This window comes from Myxine glutinosa, chromosome 10 (assembly GCF_964187855.1).
Source record: "Myxine glutinosa chromosome 10, kmMyxGlut1.1, whole genome shotgun sequence".
In the NCBI taxonomy this organism is placed as follows: domain Eukaryota; kingdom Metazoa; phylum Chordata; class Myxini; order Myxiniformes; family Myxinidae; genus Myxine; species Myxine glutinosa.
In genome coordinates, this window is record NC_136270.1 from 31,062,635 (window position 1) to 31,088,919 (window position 26,285).

General features: G+C 43.7%; 1 protein-coding gene across 1 annotated transcript in view; it reads left to right on the plus strand.

Moving 5' to 3' along the window:
* Positions 1–1,030: 1,030 nt before the first annotated feature.
* LOC137434415 (uncharacterized) overlaps positions 1,031–26,285 on the plus strand; it is a 137,492-nt gene continuing 112,237 nt past the window's right edge. Inside the window, exons 1-5 of the mRNA XM_078785177.1 lie at positions 1,031–1,332; positions 9,330–9,438; positions 16,070–16,265; positions 17,835–18,004; positions 20,288–20,462. Of these exons, the coding sequence (XP_078641303.1) occupies positions 9,330–9,438; positions 16,070–16,265; positions 17,835–18,004; positions 20,288–20,462 (650 nt within the window). The 5' untranslated portion in view covers positions 1,031–1,332. The remainder of the gene's footprint in view (positions 1,333–9,329; positions 9,439–16,069; positions 16,266–17,834; positions 18,005–20,287; positions 20,463–26,285) is intronic.

Below are 26,285 nucleotides of genomic sequence, written 5' to 3' on the forward strand. Positions count from 1 at the left end.
TTGCGTTTGTCCGGAAGAGGCATTTCAAGTCTCTCGGTTCCGCCAAGCCCAGAAAGAACAAGGGGATTAATCCCCCCGTGGTAAGGGGAAGAAGGGCGGCGGAGAACCGTAACAATATGTTTGTGTGTTTAGTGGTGTTATAATAAGCCTGCTCCTATAGGATATGGAAAGTCTTGTACCATTTGTAAGATTTGTTTCTGCAATTAGTGCCCCCAGAGTTATTTAGACCCCCTCCAAGTTCTAAACCACCATTTAGGTTTTCGTTTCTTTATATTCCTTTTCTGCTGCACATGTCCGAGCTGTACCTCGGAGTCGGTTGGAACTTTCAAAATGAAATTTTGCATCAATAATGCGAATATTACATATGTGAGGTCGACATATTTTTGTCTGACCTTGACCTAATTTTTAAGGTCACGACCTAATGGCCATTTTACCTTTTTCATCAAATTGTTTCCCATGCTGCGTTTTCCATCAATGTGTCCGCGGTGCCTCGAATGGACGTTACAAGCTCGGTGTCCCGTGTACGAGCACAAGTTTGGTGGATGTTAAAGATCCCACGGTGTCGGCAAGGTATCGTCGGCACCTTCAACGAATTACAAATTCCCGCCCAAACCACCTTCAGTCTTACGTAATACTTGGCCAGCTGGTTCTTGAAAGACTTTGCCCAAAAATGTTCCCTGTCCGACCCGACAAGAAGGTGGAAATAATTGTGGCTGTAGTTGTAGTAGTTGTAGTGTACTATTATTGGATCTATCGGAATTTATCATTCGTTAAGCTACTTGTAGAACAATTATAAATGACTTTATTTTTAATGCCACTTCATTCAGGGAATTGTTTTTCCACCTGAGATGGTAATGGAATGACGGCAGATAAGAACGAGAACCCCGACTGATGGGAACGCGCTGTTAATCCCATATTAAGTGGGATCTGTACTCGGATCTGGCGACAAAGCGTGCTCACGTGACTTGCCACGCCCCTTGCCACGCCCTCCCAGGAGACCATGAAATGCACGAGATCCGAGCTCGCTCTCAGTCTCAGCTTCCCTCTGTTTGCCGTTGCTGAGGCTGCGGCGCGCTACCTGCACGTGTCTGTCTCGGACATTGTCTATCAAGACTTCAGCTCTTCGCCCCTCTTCGTCTCTCTAATTCTAGCCCCGCCCCGTCCCAGTTAAAACTGCTGCTTCGCGCGTTCCCTGCGCTCACAATCCGTTTGTCTGCGCTGCTGTCTGCGCGTCTCTGAACTCTTATACTTATAGTCTAGCTGTCTGTATTTCTGTCTCGCACACCTGCGTTGCTGCTGTGGCGGAGCGACATTGTCGGTAACGATATACAGGTATGGAATGTTAATATTATAACTGATTTATTAATATAAATATATCGCCTCGACATCTAAATGTTTGTCTTGTTGAAAAACAATTATTTTGTTTATCTCCAATGTCTCTCTGTCCGTGAGGAGTTTCCAAGTTTGCTGGGCAACTCTCGTCTATCTAAATGTGTATCCGACGGTGGGTTAAAACTTGCTTGTCCACGGTAGGTTAAAACTGCTGATGGAACTTCCGAAGAAGCGCAGAATCCGCACGTGTTCGGACAATGGCCCGAGGGACCCCCAAAAGGGGGAGGGTTGGGGGGGGGGGGAGGGAACTTAAATACTTATTACAAACACGAAATGATGACTTCACTTTAACTTCCTGAAGTTACCTTTTGCAAGTCATTACGTTTCCATTGTTTGTGTCGATCGATACAGTGAAACAATTTTACGACATAAGACATCCCTAATTACAATTATAGTATATTATATAGTTTTTCAGATTTTTTTTATTTTTCCTAGTTAAACCAATTATTTGTTATCTGGGTCTCCGAAGACGTCATAGTTATTGTCATAGTAATAAACGAACTCCATCTGTCCTACAGACAATGTTACAATGACTGAGGGTTCCTCACGTCACTCCTCACGATCATAAATATACTTTAACATTCGATCAAGGCTGTGCTTGCCAACCTCCCAGGATCCCACTGATGGATTTATCTTATCCCAACGAGGACAAACTCGGTGCGATTTATCAAAACAAATCCCTATGGCTTTAAATACGTCATTGGAAGAGCATCTGTGATTTCTGTCACTAAGTAGAAACTTGTTGAGTACATGAATTAGTAGTCATATCTAAACAATTGCTTTAATTGTGTTACCAATGTGGATGGGGATAGGAAATGCCAATGTGGATGGAGATCGGAAATGCCAATGTGGATGGAGATTGGAAATGCCAATGTGGATGGAGATTAGAAATGCCAATGTGGATGGAGATTAGAAATGCCAATGTGGATGGAGATTAGAAATGCCAATGTGGATGGAGATTAGAAATGCCAATGTGGATGGAGATTGGAAATGCCAATGTGGATGGAGATTAGAAATGCCAATGTGGATGGAGATTAGACATGCCAATGTGGATGGAGATTGGAAATGCCAATGTGGATGGAGATTAGAAATGCCAATGTGGATGGAGATTAGAAATGCCAATGTGGATGGAGATTAGAAATGCCAATGTGGATGGAGATTAGAAATGCCAATGTGGATGGAGATTAGAAATGCCAATGTGGATGGAGATTGGAAATGCCAATGTGGATGGAGATTGGAAATGCCAATGTGGATGGAGATTAGAAATGCCAATGTGGATGGAGATTAGAAATGCCAATGTGGATGGAGATTAGAAATGCCAATGTGGATGGAGATTAGAAATGCCAATGTGGATGGAGATTGGAAATGCCAATGTGGATGGAGATTGGAAATGCCAATGTGGATGGAGATTAGACATGCCAATGTGGATGGAGATTGGAAATGCCAATGTGGATGGAGATTGGAAATGCCAATGTGGATGGAGATTGGAAATGCCAATGTGGATGGAGATTAGAAATGCCAATGTGGATGGAGATTAGAAATGACAATGTGGATGGAGATTGGAAATGCCAATGTGGATGGCGATTGGAAATGCCAATGTGGATGGAGATTAGAAATGCCAATGTGGATGGAGATTAGAAATGCCAATGTGGATGGCGATTGGAAATGCCAATGTGGATGGAGATTAGAAATGCCAATGTGGATGGAGATTGGAAATGCCAATGTGGATGGAGATTGGAAATGCCAATGTGGATGGAGATTGGAAATGCCAATGTGGATGGAGATTAGACATGCCAATGTGGATGGAGATTGGAAATGCCAATGTGGATGGAGATTGGAAATGCCAATGTGGATGGAGATTAGAAATGCCAATGTGGATGGAGATTAGAAATGCCAATGTGGATGGAGATTGGAAATGCCAATGTGGATGGAGATTGGAAATGCCAATGTGGATGGAGATTGGAAATGCCAATGTGGATGGAGATTGGAAATGCCAATGTGGATGGAGATTGGAAATGCCAATGTGGATGGAGATTAGAAATGCCAATGTGGATGGAGATTGGAAATGCCAATGTGGATGGAGATTAGAAATGCCAATGTGCATGGAGATTGGAAATGCCAATGTGGATGGAGATTGAAAATGCCAATGTGGATGGAGATTGGAAATGCAAATGTGGATGGAGATTGGAAATGCCGATGTGGATGGAGATTAGAAATGCCAATGTGCATGGAGATTGGAAATGCCAATGTGGATGGAGATTGAAAATGCCAATGTGGATGGAGATTGGAAATGCAAATGTGGATGGAGATTGGAAATGCCAATGTGGATGGAGATTAGAAATGCCGATGTGGATGGAGGTTAGAAATGCCAATGTGGATGGAGATTGGAAATGCCAATGTGGATGGAGATTGGAAATGCCGATGTGGATGGAGATTGGAAATGCCAATGTGGATGGAGATTGGAAATGCCACAATGTGGATGGAGATTGGAAATGCCAATGTGGATGGAGATTGGAAATGCCAATGTGGATGGAGATTGGAAATGCCAATGTGGATGGAGATTGGAAATGCCAATGTGGATGGAGATTGGAAATGCCAATGTGGATGGAGATTGGAAATGCCAATGTGGATGGAGATTGGAAATGCCAATGTGGATGGAGATTGGAAATGCCAATATGGATGGAGATTGGAAATGCCAATGTGGATGGAGATTGGAAATGCCAATGTGGATGGAGATTGGAAATGCCAATGTGGATGGGGATTAGAAATACCAATGTGGATGGAGATTAGAAATGCCAATGTGGATGGAGATTGGAAATGCCAATGTGCATGGAGATTAGAAATGCCAATGTGGATGGGGACAGGAAATGCCAATGTGGATGGAGATTAGAAATGCCAATGTGGATGGGGATAGGAAATGCCAATGTGGATGGAGATTGGAAATGCCAATGTGGATGGAGATTGGAAATGCCAATGTGGATGGAGATTGAAAATGCCAATGTGGATGGAGATTGAAAATGCCAATGTGGATGGAGATGGTAAATGCCAATGTGGATGGGGTAGGAAATGCCAATGTGGATGGAGATTGGAAATGCCAATGTGGATGGAGATTGGAAATGCCAATGTGGATGGAGATTGGAAATGCCAATGTGGATGGAGATTGGAAATGCCAATGTGGATGGAGATTGGAAATGCCAATGTGGATGGAGATTGGAAATGCCAATGTGGATGGAGATTGGAAATTCCAATGTGGATGCAGATTGGAAATGCCAATGTGGATAGAGATTGGAAATGCCAATGTGCATGGAGACAAGAGCTCCATGGGAATAGAGATTAGAACTCGATGTGAATAGAGACTAGAACTGCATGGGAATAGTGATGAGAAGAATTCCATGGGGATAGATACAAGAACTCCATGGGAATAGAGGCAAGAACTCCATGGGAATAGAGGCAAGAACTCCATGGGAATAGAGGCAAGAACTCCATGGAATGGAGGCAAGAACTCCATGGGAATGGAGGCAAGAACTCCATGGAATGGAGGCAAGAACTCCATGGGAATGGAGGCAAGAACTCCATGGGAATGGAGGCAAGAACTCCATGGGAATGGAGACTAGAACTCCATGGGAATGGAGACTAGAACTCCATGGGAATGGAGACTAGAACTCCATGGGAATGGAGACTAGAACTCCATGGGACGTTCTAGAGACTTGGCCGCTGGTTGCCTAATGATTGCATGGGAATGGAGACTAGAACTCCATGGGAATATAGACGAGAACTCCATGGGAATAAAGACTAGAACTCATGGGAATGGAGACTAGAACTCCATGGGAATGGAGACTAGAACTCGATTGGTCGTTCTAGAGACTTGGCCAGCTGGTTGCCTAATGATTGCATGGGAATAGAGACTAGAACTCCATGGGAATAACGACTAGAAGCCCATATTGATAGATGAGGAATCCCATTGGGGATAGAGAGTGGAAACGTCAATGTGGATAGAGACTGCAATGTGTGGGGATGGAAATTCGAAGTTCATATGGATATATTTGAGAAATGACAATCTGTGTGGAAAAACTTACGGAGAGTGACAAACGTGTATAGAGCCAAGAAATGCCAATATGGATGGAGACAATAGTTCCATATCGATGGAGACTAGAAATGCGTGACATTGAGCTATCGTGCTCCGAGATTCCGTGACGTCTGCATTTAGGCCGCACGCAAATGTCAATCATATTATTTCTCAGACTTCAAACTAAACGTGTCTGGTCACCTCTTTGGTTTGGATTATTACTCAGTACACCTTTTTGTCTTTATCATTCTGAATATGAAACAAAATTCGAAAGCATCTTGTGTTGTGCTAACCTGGTGTACTCCAGGTAAGGATGTAAGTGTCCTACTTTGAGCCACCCTGAGCTAATTTTCAAATCTTCATCACCCGTAATGCTGCACATCCGAAGGAGGGGTCAAAATGTTTTCCCCCTAACTTTTAAGGGATTGGTCGTCCTGCGATACCAAAACTCAACACCGCAGTTAGTCCTTGTATATGAACTTTCCTCTCGATGCCAATTTTGTGTTTCCCAGTGTTGGGTGGGTTTCTTGATACCACGTGAACGAAAGTCGTGTTTTTGGCTCTGAAAAACTTTGGACGTCCTCTCGCATTTGTTGCAGAGTTTGCTCGGCTGTACTTCAGGAATTACGATAGTTACCATCTTGTTATCCTGGGCTCGTTGAGTCGTTACTTCTTGAAAGGGCCAGTTTTCTGACATCTCTCTGTATGTGTTTTTATTTTGTTTTGAGAGTGAGGGGGGATTAGGGAGGAGTTGGGGAAGTGGGGGGCGTCGAGAGGAGTTGGGAGGACCATCTGCACAAACTCGCATGATGCCTTATTTGGGTGTCTTGCCTTCCTTTTGAGAAACCTCAATTAGCCAGTGTGAAGTTTATTTGTTAATATCTAAAGACCTGAGATAAAGTTGTTCTAAGTAATTTTTAAATCAGTAAATGTAACGATTAATTGATTTGGAGGCTTCAGACCCATAATAATTTACTCTCTTTTGCAGGAACAGTGCATTCTTCAAACACATTCAAGAACATACATATATCTATATATGTGTGTATTAGGGTGGCCCTTATTTTTGAAAGTTTGAAATGTTAAGCTCTCACCCTCTACAACTGGTTCATTTGCCGTAAAAACAAACCAGGCCACATGTCAGCTACATTCATAAATATGTAGAGGTAGTCCAGCACCCTTGAACATTTCCCCCTATAGGCCATGTGATTGAGGTCACGTAACACTAAAAACACATATCGCAGATAATGCAGTACGTGTCACAGAAATAAATAAACACCGTTTGATAAAACATGCTTATGAATAATTATCACATCTATGGGCTAGAAATATTTAAAAAAAAAAAATATATATATATATATAAAATCTTGATTCTTGAAGGTGTCTGGACTACCTCTAAATATAAACAGACCTGTATGACATTTCAACTGCAGTGTTTCGATCCCAAATGGATCACATGTAGGCCATGAGAACATTCAAATTAACATTTTAAAATTTTCACCCCGTTTAAGGGCCACCCTAGTGTATATATATATATATATATATATATATATATATATATATATATATATATATATATATATATATATATATATATATACAGTATGTATATATATATATATATATATATATATATATATATATATATATATATATACAGTATATATATATACAGTATATGTATATATATATATATATATATATATATATATATATATATATATATATATATATATACACATGCAAAAAAATTGAGCAATTCCAACTTTTAAAAAAGTTTTACCTTTTCCATGCACCAATGGAATGGGTTCCCTGTGTATTTTATTCTGAATGTTTTTAGCCGCGTCGCAGACGCTGCTCATAGAGTGCACTCTGCTGTTGTTGTTGTTACCACCTCTTCTTCTTCTTCTTCTTCTTCTTGTTCTTGCAGAGAAGACAAAACCTCGGAGCTCCACCCATTCTGGGAACCATAGCTCCACCCATTCTGGGAGAGCCTTCATATAAACAAATATCCACCATTTCCATTTTATTAACTCGCATAGCTTTGAGGCCTGTTTTGTAGGCCCGTGGTGTCTTCCTCTCACACAGTTTTCTTTCAAATCAAATTCGATATGTCATTTCATTTTTCACAGTCGCCAACATAGTTTTAGACTCGGTTGAAAAAAAACGGGAAGAAAATGCGATGAAAGTTGCCCTTTATAGAACGAAATGAATTCTCAAAGGCCTGTAACTTCAAGTCCATTGACATTTTTTTTTTTTTAATCGCGGCATGCTCAGTCATACACCGCCCGAAATAAGAGACGGTAAAATGCCGATATATATATATATTTTGTTTAAATCGCGGCATGCTCAGTCATACACCGCCCGAAATAACAGACGGGAAAATGCCGAGATATATTAAAAATTCGTCCATTTGATGACAATCGTCACGATGAAATATTTAATTTATACGTCGTCACAATAATGTGGAGAGAGGAGCGTAGCTTCGTTCACGTGTCGCCACACACGGGAAATTGCCGAGATATATATTTTTTTCAATCGCGGCATGGTCAGTCATACACCGCCTGAAATAACAGACGGGAAAATTCCGAGATATATTAAAAATTCGTCGCCACACACGGAAAATTGCCGAGATATATTAAAAATTCGTCGCCACACACGGGAAATTGCTGAGATATATTTTTACTTTGCACAAAAAGTAATCGAATATCCTGCATCAGGTAATCGAATCAATAGGAATGTCCTGTGCTTATAACATCGATGTTATAGGCACAGCTGCATCTAGGCATTGTGTAACATCGACGCGGCTTTTGTTTTAATTAAAACTTTTTGTACTTGTTTATTAAATAATAGCATTGCTTGATTTACTCCTAGATGTTTTTAAAACTTGGTTTTAAATCTCAGGTGCTTTGTTGCATTAAATCCAGGGGGAGGGGGTTCACTAGGTGCACGTGAACCCCCCCCCCCCCTCTCCAATCCCCACCTCACCCTCCCTCCGCCACTACCATATTTACTTCCACCATCTGCAATTAACGGAGGTAATGTTTTAAACCCTGTCGGTTTGTTTCTGTGCAGGATATCTCAAAAAGTTATTGATGGATTTGGATTAAATTTGGTGGAGAGGTTGTGTGTGTGACGAGGACAAAGTGATTCAGTTTTGGTGAAGATCCGAATCCAGATCCAGATAAGAGGATTTTTTTAAATTTCCAAGTGATTCTTCAAAATTGAGAGATGGGGCCAAAAGCGATTATATAACATGATATTTCAAAAAGTTGTGGACGACTTGTGACAAAACTTGGTGAATGAGTTGGTTTGGTGACGAGAAAAAGCCGATTAGATTTTGGTGCAGGTCCGAATGCAGATCCGGCCTATCAGTGAGATACAAAACAGCGCTCTACAGAGTGCCATGTGATTGTCCTGTGAGCTATCATTGGACAATCGACAATCGTTTATTATGACGATCTGATGATCCGTAATGGCGAGTTTAGTTTCAGTGTTCGGGTTATTTTCGCCGCATTTTGTGCATGTCTGCTCAATGTTTCTGTTGATTCGTATCAGAAACATTTTGTGTATTGACATCGTTGTTGTAAATACATTCATTTGAATAAGGCTTTGGGTAGATTTTGTGATCTGTGAACATCTTAACCTCAAGTGACCCCCCCCCCCCTGCCCCCTAAAAAAAAAATTCTGGATCTGCCCCCTGAACACCTTTCTTCGTCAAGCTTCTGGTTTCTTTGCACTTTTGCTTTGTCTCATTTGTTGTATTAATTGCTGACCGTGTATTATTAAATGATATTATTAAATAAATGACATTCATTAGATGGAAAACATCATAAAGCATTTCCATGTGTTGATTTGCTTGCGTCATTTGCAGATGACAATGAAAAGCCACGAACAAGCTCTGGCAGCTCTAGCAACTGTGTCCATCTTGCTTCTCAGCTCACTTATGTCAACAAACGGAAATGAAGTGCACGTCAAAGAAGGTATGGCTTTCGGCTTCTGTTTTTTGTATACAAAACCAAGGCTCGTGAAAGAGCTAGAACACAAAACGGATCAGGATACAAGTTAACGAAAGGAACAGCAGAAAAAGGGGGAAACACCAACAGCAGGGCCGAGGGACAAATAGACGGAGACAGACAACAAGGCATGTGGGTAAGGATGAGGGCTAAGGGAGGATGCATGGGGTGGACAAGTTGGATACAGAAGCTCTCAAGAAGGAAAAAAAAAGAAAAAAAGAAGGAAAGTTGGGGGTGTGGTGGAAGTTGTGTAACGGGGGTAAGAAAGATCATGATTTTGGATTGGGGACGATCTGAGATGGTGATGAACAGCTGTCTTGAAGACCTGGAGGGAAGAATGAGATTTAAGAGAATGTCATCAGAAGGAGGTACCACGTGGTGGACCACGTGCACTTTACAGACACCTGGGGGTGGGGAACAAAGCACGGAAAGAGCAGTGGGTGCAAGAACAGAAAGGAGGTGAGAGAAGACAGACAGAGAGACCACCGACTTGTTTATGATGGCGAAGTGATAAACCCATACTCAGTTACAGCGCAGGAGATTCCATTGATCTTGAAAGCCTTGATTTCCATGGTGTCAAGCGGAGTAAGATGTGATACATTTGTGACAGCACAGGGGGGAGAGCAGTACTAGGTCAAGCTGCGGATGAAGGCCTTGTAGGTGGATAAGAGTTCAGGTGTGCCAAGGAAGGACATTGTACGACAGAGGATGCCCAGTCGGCAACTGGTCTTGGAGGTCAATTTAGAAATGTGGCTTTCCCAAGAAAGATCATGGCTGATAGTTAGACCCAGGGGTTTGAATGACTGACCTTCCTCAAGAGGATTGTTAAGAAATTATACGGTGGGGTGGGTGGTTGCCAGACTGTCTTTTCAGAGAGAGATAGTGAGTGTGAGATTTGTCAGGATTAAAAGACGTATTCAAAGTGTTTGAACCAGCTTGTGATTATATCAAGGTCTGAAGAGAGGGAAGAGGCTGCAGCCTGCCTGTCTGAAGAATGAGGGATGTCACAGCAGAGGGTGAAGTCATCAGCAAATAGGTAAAGAGGATTTTCTATGAGTCAAACATCAGGAATAGGACTGGGCCCAGAACACTGCCTTGGGGCATTCCAGACCTGATAGAGAGAGGAGATTAAAGGACTCTGTTGAGAACCACACGTTGGCTACAAGAGTGGAGCAAGTCAGTAAGCCATGCGTGGAGTTGCCCTTGGATGCCATAGGCCAGACTGATCAAAAGCATGAGATATGTCAAGAGAGACGGCCCTAATCTCATGCTTGACATCGAGGGCCTCATCCATTGTTAGGTGATTAGCAGCAGCATGCCCAAGGTAGAGTGACCTTTGTCTGAAACAAAATTGATGATCTGGGATGAGGCTGTTGGAGAAAAGGAAGGATTTCATGTCAACTGTGATGATGGATTCCATGACCTTGCTGATGATTGGAAGTAAAGTGATCAGTCTGCAGTTATGGGGATCGGTTTTTGTGGGATGAGGGGTGATGGGGTGAGTGGTGATGCACAAAGAGGGGACATGAAGTGGAGCGACGCTGATGAGGGAGATACATAGAAGGGGTGGGGTTGGATGGATGCGGGCATGTGGGAGAGGGTACTGCCACAGAGGGGTTTGAAACTGTTGAAAAACATGAAGGGGAATTGATTGTCATGAGCAGACAACCTCTGCAAACTGAATTCAGGATTCAGAATCTAAACATACAGAGATCATGGGATGGATGGGAATAATTATTGGTTAAAGCATGGAGGAAAGTGGTGCTGTAGGTACGGGAGGAGGGTTGATGGACCAAGCATTTAGGTGGGAGACAAGTTCGGAAAAAATCTTTGTGGAGAAGAAGAAGAGGACTATAGTGAAGAAGAAGAAGAACACGGATAAGAATGAAATACAGGCAGAAGGAATTTCAGGCAGATTTCGTGTGTTGGTGTGAAAAATCAAGTCTTAGACATTGAGATTGTGAACCCAGTTGGTAAATTATTGTTGGACTTGCTGGTGGTCTGGAGGCCACTGGTGACACTGAAGCTGTTGCGCAGGAAGCCGGTTATCGAGCGGATGATCTAAAACATCGTAGCCCTTAAAAGACTCAGCTCGCATTATTCCTTCACTCGAAGAAAAAGTTAAACGTTTTTTGGGATCAAAACAGGCCAGGGATTATTGAGAATAAAGTGAAAACAAATTTTGGGAGGCTGCCAGGCCTTCTAACTGGAATTACTGGGATTTAGTCAGACTTTTGACCATTGTCTTCGCCTGCGCTTCAATGGCTATCACAAGCATGGGAATCGCTCGAGGTCCAGCTTCAGCAATAAGGAGACACTGCAGTAAAAATTCCAGCCGGTTAAAGTGTAACTGCTGAAGAATGACCGGTAGGAAAAAAGATTGAAATCCGTGTCACGGTCACGGTCTCCATTGATCAGGAGGCCTGCTGTGCCGGGCGCCATGACAGTCGGTCACGGATAGCCCCGGTGGAAATGCCTTTCCTGTGGACTGAGCGATGGCTGAACGACCGCCATTATGTTTAAAATAATATGTACTTTGCACACGTGTGTACATGACCTTTCTGACTCCTTACGCATAATAAAACGAAAACGATATTGTTCAAAACACTTCGAGCAAGAAGCACAGTGCAAACATTAAACCAATGCACCTTACACAGGTGGCACTCTATTTAGAATGAGAATTTAATTTAATCAAATTTAAAAAATTCTTCGTAAGATCTACATTTGTTTCCGACAGGATGGTCCAGGAGTTAGTATAGTTCCTTTGAGCTGTCTAAACTGGGTTTGATTCCCGACCCGACCCTATTATAGACCCTATTATTCCCGACCCGACCCTATTATATTCCCGACCCTATTATAGACCCTATTATTCCCGACCCGACCCTATTATAGACCCTATTATTCCCGACCCGACCCTATTATATTCCCGACCCGCCCCTATTATATTCCCGACCCTATTATAGATCCTATTATTCCCGACACGACCCTATTATAGACCCTATTATTCCCGACCCGTCCCTATTATATTCCCGACCCTATTATAGACCCTATTATTCCCGACCCGTCCCTATTATATTCCCGACCCTATTATAGACCCTATTATTCCCGACCCGTCCCTATTATATTCCCGACCCTATTATAGACTGCCGGGTTGCGGCTTCGCAAACGGGGTTCGTCACAATTTGCTGTCCCTCGGTTGAACATTAATCTGGGTAGACTTCCAGCATTATTTGGTGGACATAAAGACCCCACGGTGTCTTTCACAAAGAGTAGGCGAATTATCGTCGACCCTGAACAAATTACAAATTCCCAAACTGCCTTCATTCGGATGTCAGGCCTTGCCAGCCAGTTTGTGAAAGCCTTGGGCAAATGCAAGAAGGTGAGAATCATTGTGGACACTATAAAGAAGAAGAAGAAGTAGCAGTAGTAGTAGTTCGTCGTTTGTATGCAACACAAGGCTGCGGGGTAGCATCATTGGCTGATGGCGTGGCTGTGCCGCTGATGCAGTGCCCTTTGTTGGTTATGTCAGGAACTTGGAATTTGGCCATGGTGCTGGCGATAGCTCGCCTACTCCTCACAAAGGACACCATGTGATCTTTAACGTCCATCAACGAATGCCGACAGACGGGACGCCCGTACAACGTCAATCCGAGGGACGGCACACACACGCACACACACACACACACACACACACACACACACACTGATGAATCACCCTGCCTGGGAAACACCAGGATGGCAGTTTGTAGCTGGGTCGGCATTCACACCCAGGATTGTGAACCCAAGTGTGTACCTCTAGGCCATGGTGGTGGTGGTGGTGGTGGTGGTGTTGATGATGATGATGATGATGATGGTGATGATGATGATGGTGATGATGGTGATGATGGCGGTGGTGGTGGTAATGGTGTGGTGGTAATATATTAATTTTTTCAGGCCATAGCTGTAACAGCCGAATGAGCAGTTTTTTTAAATGTAAAAAAGTCGTTTTTTCATTGGTGTAAAGTTTTTAAAGCCATTGAGGCACCTCATTACTCCTCCTAGAAAGTCATTGTTTGAATTATAAACTTCATTTCTACTCTTGTAGTTTTATATTCTGCAGGAATGCCTCGACTTTACGAGTCAAAGTAACAATTCCATTTTTGTTCAACATGTCAAACATACTTGGACGTCTGAAATTTTATAAATCGTCTGGGGAAAAATATATCAAAAACTTGTTTTATATTAACTTTGCTTATCATTGATTTATGTTGTAATTTGTTAAAATGTAGATGTTTCATATACTATGATCATGTTACATGTGTCATGCTAATGACATGGCAATGGAGCCATCTATTTATTATGTACACAAAATGGCAAATTTTTAACCCCCATCCACTCCCTCTACTCTCCTGCATCCCTCTTCCCATCCCCTACTCCCCACATACAACTCTCCCCACCCTCTACTCTTCCACATCCCCCTCCCCCACGCCCTACTCTCCCGCATCCCCCTCCCCCACAACCTACTCTCCCACATCCCATACTCCCACACATCGCCTACTCCCACACATCCTCCCCTCCCCACCCCTACTCTCCCGCATCCCTCCCCCTACTCCCACACTGCACTCTCCTGCATCCCCCTCCACATCGTCTACTCCTACACATCATCCTCCACATCCTCCTCTCCCCACCCCTACTCTCCCACATCCCATACTCCCACACATCGCCTACTCCCACACATCCTCCCCTCCCCACCCCTACTCTCCCGCATCCCTCCCCCTACTCCCACACTGCACTCTCCTGCATCCCCCTCCACATCGTCTACTCCTACACATCATCCTCCACATCCTCCTCTCCCCACCCCTACTCTCCTGCATCCCACTCCTCTACTCCTACACATCCTCCTCTCCCCACTCCATACTCTTCAGCATCCCCCTCCCCATCCCCTACTTCCCGTATCCCCCTACTCTCCCACATGCCCTACTCCCACACATCCTCCTCTCCCCACCCCTACTCTCCCGCATCCCACTCCTCTACTCCCACACATCCTCCTCTCCCAACTCCATACTCTCCTGCATCCCCCTCCCCATCCCCTACTTCCCAAATCCCCATCACCCCACCCATACTCTTCCACATTTCCCCCCCGCCCCCTTGCTTCACCCCTACTCTCCCACACCCCCCTCTCCTCACTCCTACTCTCCCACAACCCCCTCCCCCACCCATCATATGGATAAAACACCCCCCTTTTATTTCTTCTTTGGACTCCCATCTTCTGCCAACCCTTTTTTTTTCTCTTCCAATCTTTTTCCTGGTGCACACTTTATAAATAACAGCAAATATAAAAACTTTTTGCCTTGTACAGTAAGTACACTGTTGTAGCTGGGACTTAATTAATTAAAACAAGAAAATTCGTTTTCCATCCATCCTATGCCTATTTCATTGTTGCCAGCTTTGTAACAGTTATTGTAAAAATGGTCTCTGTAACTAGCCTGATGCAAGGGAACGACTGCGGTTTTCACTGAGACGTCCCACTACCCTTGGCACTCTAGACGTCCCACTACCCTTGGCACTCTAGACGTCCCACTACCCTTGGCACTCTAGACGTCTCACTACCCTTGGCACTCTAGACGTCTCACTACCCTTGGCACTCTAGACGTCTCACTACCCTTGGCACTCTAGACGTCTCACTACCCTTGGCACTCTAGACGTCCCACTACCCTTGGCACTCTAGACGTCCCACTACCCTTGGCACTCTAGACGTCCCACTACCCTTGGCACTCTAGACGTCCCACTACCCTTGGCACTCGAGACATCCCACTATCCTTGGCATGCTAGGCGTCTCACTATCCTTGGCACTCTAGACGTCCCACTACCCTTGGCACTCTAGACGTCCCACTATCCTTGGCATGCTAGGCGTCTCACTGCCCTTGGCACTCTAGACGTCTCACTACCCTTGGCACTCTAGACGTCCCACTACCCTTGGCACTCTAGACGTCTCACTACCCTTGGCATTCTAGACATCTCACTACCCTTGGCACTCTAGACGTCTCACTACCCTTGGCACTCTAGACATCCCACTACCCTTGGCACTCTAGACGTCTCACTACCCTTGGCACTCTAGACGTCTCACTACCCTTGGCACTCTAGACGTCTCACTACCCTTGGCACTCTAGACGTCTCACTACCCTTGGCACTCTAGACGTCTCACTACCCTTGGCACTCTAGACGTCCCACTACCCTTGGCACTCTAGACGTCCCACTACCCTTGGCACTCGAGACATCCCACTATCCTTGGCATGCTAGGCGTCTCACTGCCCTTGGCACTCTAGACGTCTCACTACCTTTGGCACTCTAGACGTCCCACTACCCTTGGCACTCTAGACGTCTCACTACCCTTGGCACTCTAGACGTCCCACTACCCTTGGCACTCTAGACGTCTCACTACCCTTAGCACTCTAGACGTCTCACTACCCTTGGCACTCTAGACGTCCCACTACCCTTAGAACTCTAGCCAGGGAAGACTTTTTGCCTACTACTTGTTGTTTGATTGCACCAAAAGAATAATTATCCCTCTTGCATTTGATGGACGATGATGTCGCTAAACAAATGACTGTCTGTGCAGAATCGCGCAGTAAAGTGGTTCTGCCATTGCTGCCTGTGGTTGAGTCCCTGGGCAGCACGGTCATTCTACCGTGCCAGTTACCAAAAGTCGAGCAAGACCATCAGCAAGGCAAAGCTTATCACAAGTTCTTATACATCAGGTGGATCAAAGTCGAGAGAGAAAAGAAGGACAAGTTCATCTTGGCTTCTGTTTTTGGGTAGGTACATTTTCGGAACGCCTGAGGTTTTGATCCTTTGATTGTTGCATATGATTGCAAAAGGCAAAGCGTTAAGGTTTTGAATTCTTTATTCGAGGAAACTTGCTTGATTTGCATCAACAAGTACCTAACGTAAAGAGTTAATGGGTTGGTTTGGGTTGGGCACTTGGCAAGTTTGCCCGAGCACACTCGCAGCAAAAAGAGGCTTCTGGAGAACAATTTTGTTTTGGCTTGAACACCAACGTGGTTAGGCCACAGCTCACATATAACGAAATATAAAGAAACCACTTGGTCTCACGTTCCGGAGCCGGGACTGTACTCCAGAATTCCCACCTAACTGGCAGTAGTGCTAATCTATACTACTAGGGCGTGCCCGTACGTGGGTGCAAAAAAACATGCGTGCAAACAACAACAACAAAAAAAAACTTTGAAACCACGTGGCAGTAACGACCACAGAACCCCCCCCCCCCTCTATTTACATGAAATGGTTTGGTCCATTCGCAAAGCCAAAGCGAACGGCTTGCGAGTACGGTAGAACCCCCCCCCTCTATTTACATGAAATGGTTTGGTCCATTCGCAAAATAAATCGCCATAGCTCGGTAACTACTTCTCCGATTAATATGAAACCTTGAAAAGGCACATCCTCAGGTCCCCAGCAATATACCTGGCAAGTTTCAAGTATATCGGACCCGTGGTTGTCGAGAAACAGCGGTCACAGACAAACAAACACACAGACACACACACAGAGATTACTGGAATTATAGATAGATGAGAGACGTCTGTCTGTCTGTCTGTCTGTCTGTGTGTCGCCATTTTTCTCAGATGGCTGAACGGATCTTCGTCAAACTTTCAAAGATTCATCAGTGAGTGTCGGGGTGGGTTTTAGGCAAAACAATTTTTTTTTTGGAAAAAGCCAACTTTAGGCACCAACTTACCCAACTTCATCAAGCTGTGACCATTATCCAGCTTCTGTCACGTGCTCCTATGTTTTGAATGATCTTGGCCATGATGAGGGCTTTTTCACACGATGCAGGCCCATCCACAGTCGGAGCGTAGTTTTGCGTCTTGTTTGCTTCACGTTCTGGTTTATAATCCATCAGAGCATCACCTACATGCGGAAACGATAAACTATGGGTGGGAAAATGTAAACTTGAGCTATTATATCATTTTAATATTATGAGATTTTGCCGGATTAGGATGAAACGTCTATAACCGATCTACATATCCACGAAGTTGGCATACGTGGCTACAGAGTTGGGGGTCCTGGCAAATCAAGCAGGTGGTCTTGGATATAAGCATGCGAGACAGTTACTTGTGCCTCGTTTATTAGGGTTGTCCTGAATTCTGCTTGGTAGAGCAATGGCAAACCACCCAGTGTCCTGTCTCGTGATTGCTTCGGTAGAGCTGGTGCTGTGGAAAGAGTGTGTTCTTGGCCATGAATGGACCAGAAGTTGGAAAATGAGTAGCAGATTTGAAAATAAATAAATAATTGCACTGGTTAATGTTGTTGATATTCCATTGATGTCCTCGTTTGTTTGGTAACACTTATGATTGTCCTTTTGGCTCCAGATGGACGAAAGTGGGAAAGGAGTATGAGGAGCGTGTCACCCTTGATGAGAACGGCGAAGCACCCACGCTCAGGATTTCTCGTCTGCAAGCGAGTGACAGTGGCTTTTACCAGTGTCATGTCCGTCGGCCTTTGTGGCATTTCACGACTATCGTGGAATTAAAGGTTGAAGGTGTGAACCTGGGATTTTACTTGGGGTCGTGTGGGGAGGGAGATACCTCTACCGAGTTATACCACGTCGCACATTCGATAAGGGGCATGGTCACGTGGCTTTTCGAAAGTTCACATGTACAACAGCTGGACACCTTCTCCGAGCCGAATGTGGTCCACAGATGGTCAACGATTCTGTAAGATGGAGAATGTGAACTCTGTTAGATTATTTTGAGTGGTTACAGATAAAAGGTTACATTAGATATTGGGGCTTCCAGCTGTGGTAATGTGTTGGGGGTCATTGCACCTTGGACCCTGGTGTAATCAAGGGAAAAGGCCTCCAAGAGCACAAAAGACCAGGGACATCTATTTATTATATACCGGTAATTGGTGGGGCACACTCAAACAATAATATTAAATTGAGAAGAAGAAGAAGAAGAAGAAGAAGACAAGAATAAGAATAAGGGAAGATTATATAAAAGAGGAAGGAGGAGAGTGGAGTGAGATGAATGGTGCGTGTAAGGTGAAAAATGTTTGGAAAGGGATATGAGATGGAGAATGGGGGTGGAGGGAGTACATGTGGGGGCAGGGGAGTATGTAGGGAGTTCCGTGTTTGCATACGTAATTAATAAGCCCTCCGTGTTTTTAACCAACTAGGGCATGCCCGTACTATATATACTGTATATCTAAAATTATATCCCCCCCCTCTATTTACATGAAATGGTTTGGTCCATTCGCAAAGCCAAAGCGAACGGCTTGCGAGTACGGTGACAATCCCCCCCCTCTATTTACATGAAATGGTTTGGTCCAAAGCGAACGGCTTGCGAGTACGGTGACAATCCCCCCCCCCCCCCTCTATTTACATGAAATGGTTTGGTCCAAAGCGAACGGCTTGCGAGTACCGTGACAACCCCCCCCCCCCCCCCTCTATTTACATGAAATGGTTTGGTCCAAAGCGAACGGCTTGCGGAGTTTGGTAAAGAAATCGCCATAGCGTGCACAAACGCGCAGGAAAGCGAAAGAATCGCAAATTAGTTTTAATTAGTTTTAAAACATAGTTTAACGCCAACATAGCGGCAACATAGTTTGCCAACGTGAAATAAATGAATACGCTCTCAAATGTGCCGTCCGACGTCCGAGGCAGAGTCTGTTCGCCACGTTCGGCACACGTGATAACTCGCTGCTCTCTGATTGGTTGAATCGTTTTTTGGACATAGCTCGGTAACTACTTGTCCGATTAATATGAAACCTTGAAAAGGCACATCCTCGGGTCCCCAGCAATATACCTGGCAAGTTTCAAGTATATCGGACCCGTGGTTGTCGAGAAACAGCGGTCACAGACAGACACACAGAGATTACTGGCATTATAGATAGATGATCTGTATACATATGTAGCGCAATTAATGAACTGGCTAATTGTTGAAGCAAGTCAGCAATCTATATTACGAGCATGAGCACAACTATTGGGGATGCCTCTTCGTGGTGGTTGTATCCAACCCCCCACCAATGCAAGTTGAGGGCCAAATCTTCCCCATTCTTCCCTGCTGCCCGGATTTGCCAGGGCAGCGCGGTCACGTTCGCAGTGCCGATCGGTCCCCATGGACCGGCCTGTTCTACTCTAACTCTAACTCTGTCGTGGCCTTGACTTCGTGAAGGTGGGATTACACCATCCTGAGTGTGAGGGATCTCTGGGTCGCTCCTGGGAGATCCATTCGGGTGTCTCCATGCAGCGGGTTTGTTCGAGAGAACTGTTTAGGGCTAAACAACAACAACAACAACAACAACAAGCATGAACACAAAATTAACCATTAATGACCAATTTCCCACTAAAAGCAGGGTTTTTAAGTCCAGGGGATGAAAGAAGATTTTTGTATCTTCATTACATCACCAGAGCACAACTTTTCTGTTTTTCAATCTTCTTGAGCATTAAATGAAAAAAAAAACAAGTGAAGTTCATGGTACCGCATGAATAAACTTGCCAATCGTGGCTTATTTATTTATGGTTGTGCTGAGAAAGTGAGTTCGGTGGTTAGATTTCCACTCTAGTGTATCTACCGAAGTTTATAATTCCAACAATGACTTTCTAGTAGGAGTAATATGGTGCCACAATGGGTTTAAAATTTTTACACCAATGAGCAAACGACATGTTGTTTTTAAGTTGAAATCTGCTCATTGGGTTGTTACAACAATAAATACACGATAGCACCAGGAAATGAGGTCAAACAGTGCTGTATTGTATGTTTCATTGTCGGAAGAAATGACGTGGTGGTGCTATTGACCAATTGCAATGACAATTCGCCGCCAGGTGTGGTGTTTCACTACCGTGTCAGGGATGGTCGCTACATACTCAACTACACAGAGGCGAAGCAAGCTTGCTCTGAGATCGGAGCAATTTTGGCATCGCCAGCCCAGATGCAAGCTGCCTTTCATGACGGCCTTGACAACTGCGATGCTGGTTGGATGTCCGACTGCTCTGTTGGGTGAGATGAACATAGTTTGGGGGTGAAGAAGGGGCTTAGGAATACCAGCAATTAAAAAAACAAATTCACCAATTGCATTTACGAAACATTGATTGTTTTACCTGGACATTTAACCATTTTTTATGGAAGTCTTTGCTTAGCCATGTGATCATTACAATCTGTGCTCTTTGCTGGTGCTCTGCGGTACTGGCTTTGCAAAAACAAGAGCGGTAGTCTAACAATGGCGTAGCCAGGCTTGAAACTGCTGAGTGGAGGATCTGCTGTCCCCCTGTCATATGACCAGATCCTCAGCTCTGATTGGTGGACGTTTGTGAGGGACATACATACATACACCGGATGGACAGACAAACGCTGTTCCAGACGGCATTGCCCTAGGCCGTAAAAACATGGGTGCTGAACCACGTGACTGATGACGTCATGTTGTTTTTTTCTCCACCAATTTATCCCTTGAGCACGCTCAAGAAATTTCATATTCATCGGATCAAGCGTTTTGTCGATTTATGACGTCATATTGAAGGCACCTATGGCAATATGGCATGATCGTTAACATATGTTATTCCCCATGGGGAGTACTTTACAATGAACCACCTTTCAATTTTTTTTGGAGCGTGGAGCGGTTTCGGAGATATAGAGGTGCAGATTTTTTTTTTCCAAGATGGCACCTGTACCACGTGACCTATCACATCATAATTATCATTAAAAATTATACGAGAGGAGGCACTCCTATGGTAAAAATTTTGTGTCAATCGGACCAAACGAATTTTAAAGGGAATAAACCCGTAAAATGTCGGCAGAAGGGACATACATACATACATACATACATACATGCATACACTGGACGGACAGACAAACGCTGTTCCAGACGGCATTGCCCTATGGGCAATCCTGTACAAATACAGGATTGCCAGGATTTTCCTGTTCCCCCCTTCTCTCCTTCCACCCAGTATTACACACTGAGGCATTATTTCCTGGCTGTAACAGTGTCAGTCTCTGCCCATGTGCACCTGGCACGGTGCAGCTTTCTCGCAGCTTTGCACACACTCACTACTTTGCCACTTGAGACCGGCATCCGCTCAAACATTTCTGCCATAACATTTGGACTCTCGTGAGTACAAGGCACAAACTTCAGTAAACGAATTTTTAAAAGCTTAGAGTTTGAATTCCAACAGAAATCGCCCATTGTTGCCAGGCATTCAGGAATGCAATATGATGTTGGAATTAAGGTTGTCGTTGTTGTAATTAAAGGGGTTCACCCTCATCGAGACATTGAAAATGGCCTTTCTGCCCTTCAGGTCTGGGTGCTAATTGTGAGTAATCGAGGGCATTTTTCATTAAAAAAACAAAATACAACATCTAAAGAATGAGAAAATAGGAGCAATTGAGGAAATTAACAAATAAATTCAGGAATTGCATCAGTGTTCCATCTCTCAGGTGGACGTTAAGATGTCCTGTCTGCTAGCAATAGTTGGTGGGCGTTGAAGATCCCCACGGGCACTTTTGATGAAGAGTGCGCGAGTTATCACCGGAGTCCTGAACAAATTACAAATGACTCCCTGAACTGTGCGGAGCAAGTTGCCTGGTCCTTTTGAGCATTCCTTGACGCAATGTTACACTGCGTACTATCTGAGAGCGTGATTGCTGCGTGGACAGTGGGGTCAGCGGACATGTGGGAGTGAGAATGATTGTTTTGACAGGGCGGGAAAAGGGTTTACGGGATAAGAGTCGAGAGGACTGGGACTGTCGGAAAAGTAAAAATAATATGGAAAACCTAGAAGTGGCAGAAGATTAGATAAATATACGACAGCAACTTTGAAAGTTTGGCCTTTGTTCCATGTCATTTCTCTTTAAAGTGTGACAATTTTCTCACTCACTACCTCCGCCACCTAAGGTGGACAGAGATTATGTTGTATTATGATTATGTCTGTCTGTTTGTTTGTCTGTTTGTTCCTTGGCAAAAACATTTTTTGGGAAAAGTATGTTGATCACTTTGGTTTGTGTGTTTGTCTGTCCGCTCACTTATACTTGCCTACAGGTCACAATTTTAAACCGATCTTCACGAAACTTCACCAAATGGTGGATTTGGTGGTCCAACAAAATCTTATTTCTTTTTGAGATCAAAAGATCAACATAGGCCAAAGGTCAACCACTTTTTTAAATTTCTAAAATCCTCAATTTTCATCCGATTGACTTGAAATTTGAATAGGATTTTCATATCAGCTAACTGAATTCAACCACCAATTATATTTGAGGTCAACATAGGCCAAAAGATCAACATAGGCCAAATTTCTAAAATTGTCATTTTTATCCGATTAACTTAAAATTTGAAGACGATTTGTTTATCAGATCACAGAATTCAACCACCAATTATTTGTGAGATCAAAAGGATGCTCTCCTGAGTGCCATTCTACTTTGTTTTCTTTTGCCAAGTGTCGCTCTGAGGGATTTTTCATTTGTCTGTTTTGTTTGTCTGTGAACTGGATATCTCAAAAGGTTGTGGACGGATTCGGACGAAACTTGGTGAAGAGCTTCGGTGTGCGACTTAGACCTGGGTTCCAGTGACAAAGATACAGATTTTCGTTTTGTTTGCTTTCCCTGCTATCATGTCAGAGTGATTTTGGTACATTTGTCAAGTCAACATTCAATTTCAATATTAATGGAGTTTCATTTTGTCATTTTTTTTCTTGTTATATTGGTTGGTCATCTTTCGGCACAAAAAATTTAGATCACCCACAAAGAGCAGTTGTGTGACATTGTTTACATTTTATCCTCTTGTGGGTTACATTATGTCCATGTACTAGTGATCGTTGATAATTTTACCAAGGTATTCCAAAGCTAAACAGAAAAATGGAAAGACTACCAATGTGGAAAACAACTCATTGTATGAGTATTTATCACGTTGACTGCCGATACGAGCACACATGTAGTGCTGGGTGTACCAGAGTCTACCACTATGAGCATACACGTAGTGCTGGGTGGACCAGATTGTACCACTATGAGCATACGTGTAGTGCTGGGTGCACCGGATTCTACCACTATGAGCATATGCATACTGCTGGGTGCACCAGATTCTACCACTACGACGATACTCACAGTGCTGGGTGGACCACATTCTACCAATAGAAGCATATGCGTAGTGCTGGGTGTACCATATTCTACCCCTATGAGTATACTCGTAGTGCTGAGTGTACCAGATTCTACCACTATGAGCATACGTGTAGTGCTGGGTGTACCAGATTCTACCACTATGAGCATACGTGTAGTGCTGGGTGCACCGGATTCTACCACTATGAGCATATGCATACTGCTGGGTGCACCAGATTCTACCACTACGACGATACTCACAGTGCTGGGTGGACCACATTCTACCAATAGAAGCATATGCGTAGTGCTGGGTGTACCATATTCTACCCCTATGAGTATACTCGTAGTGCTGAGTGTACCAGATTCTACCACTATGAGCATACGTGTCGTGCTGGGTGTACCAGATTCTACCACTATGAGCATACGTGTAGTGCTGGGTGTACCAGATTCTACCACTATGAGCATACGTGTAGTGCTGGGTGCACCGGATTCTACCACTATGAGCATATGCATACTGCTGGGTGCACCAGATTCTACCACTACGACGATACTCACAGTGCTGGGTGGACCACATTCTACCAATAGAAGCATATGCGTAGTGCTGGGTGTACCATATTCTACCCCTATGAGTATACTCGTAGTGCTGAGTGTACCAGATTCTACCACTATGAGCATACGTGTAGTGCTGGGTGTACCAGATTCTACCACTATGAGCATACGTGTAGTGCTGGGTGTACCAGATTCTACCACTATGAGCATACGTGTAGTGCTGGGTGCACCGGATTCTACCACTATGAGCATATGCATACTGCTGGGTGCACCAGATTCTACCACTACGACGATACTCACAGTGCTGGGTGGACCACATTCTACCAATAGAAGCATATGCGTAGTGCTGGGTGTACCATATTCTACCCCTATGAGTATACTCGTAGTGCTGAGTGTACCAGATTCTACCACTATGAGCATACGTGTAGTGCTGGGTGTACCAGATTCTACCACTATGAGCATACGTGTAGTGCTGGGTGTACCAGATTCTACCACTATGAGCATACGTGTAGTGCTGGGTGCACCGGATTCTACCACTATGAGCATATGCATACTGCTGGGTGCACCAGATTCTACCACTACGACGATACTCACAGTGCTGGGTGGACCACATTCTACCAATAGAAGCATATGCGTAGTGCTGGGTGTACCATATTCTACCCCTATGAGTATACTCGTCGGAAATATTACGCTGTTGAATTGTAAACAGAATATGCTGCCATACCAGATAACGCAACAAATCATCTGCTCACAGTTTGGTTAACATAAATCGATGTAATGATCATGATCATCATTATAAGTGTCCATGAGAAGGTTTGCCGCTTTATCTGAATTAATGCGTGCCATTTTGAAGGGTAATGCCATGTAGCAAAAAAGTAAAACCACGTGGTACTCGGCACACGATGCACCATTAGCAATGATGGAATACCAACGTCGATTCAGTGATAACTAGAACGGCACTCAGTAGAGAGAATACCTTCCCCTGGTTGGCCATATCACCAAATGATGAAGAATAACTTTAAAATTCTACAAGCTGGATCTGGATCTGGATCTGGATCTGGATCTTCACCAAAATTGAATCGATTCTTCCATGTCACACACACAACTTGTCCAATAAGTTTCGTCCAAATCCATCCACAACCTTTTGAGATATCCTGCTATGTATCGTTTTTGGCCCTATCTCCCAATGGTGAAGAATCACTTAGAAAATGAAATAAGTCTCATTTCCGAATCCATATTCAGATCTTCACCAAAATCGAATCGAATCGTCCTTGTCAGACACCCAACCAGTCCACAAAATTTCGTCCAAATCCGTCAACAACTTTTTGAGATATCCTGCTATGTATCGTTTTTGGCCCTATCTCCCAATGGTGAAGAATCACTTTAAAATTATAGTAGCCGAATCTGGATCTTCACCAAAATCGAATCGTTTTGTCTGTGTCAAATACGCTACATCTCTGCAAAATTTCGTCCGAATCTGTCCACAGCCTTTTGATATATGTGCGATTCATTATCTTATGACGTCATAAAGGACACAAACAACAGACACGAATAATTAATGAAATGTGTTAAATAAGGTGGTGCATAAGACGCTGCATAAACAGCACTAAACTTTAAAAAAACAAAAATTCGACAAACTTTTAAACAATCTTTATTTTATTTAAATGTAATTATATGCTTGAACACTGTAGGCCATAAGTCGCCTTTTAGCAATTTCCAAACCCTTGTGTTTCGCAGTACTTAGACAAAATATTATGCCATTTTACATCATCGTGACCAATCAAATTTCCACTTGTAGACCCCGCCCATGTCCTTACTTCTCAAGACAGCGCGGGGTAACGTGTTCTATGAACTCTCTAATCTTATAGTTTTTGAGTATGGCTTTAGTGAGGAGGAGATGATCGATAGTTCTGGAGTGGTTTCTCTGTCACCCGCTTTTCCTGTGTTTTCAGCCTCTAGTTGTTTCTTTCGATTTTGCGATCAAAAACCTTTTTCATTGCATGAACCGTTTGTCCAGAGTTCTTTCCCGTTTGAATAATTTGTGGTGTCTCTTGGAGCTGCTTGTGGCAGAATGTTTAAGTCTAGCAATGGTCCATTCACTGAAACGCTTATTTCTTCACTCAAATGAGTTCATTCCATCACTTCAATTCCTTCATTTCAATGCCTGTTGTTTGACTTAAATGCCTTATTTCC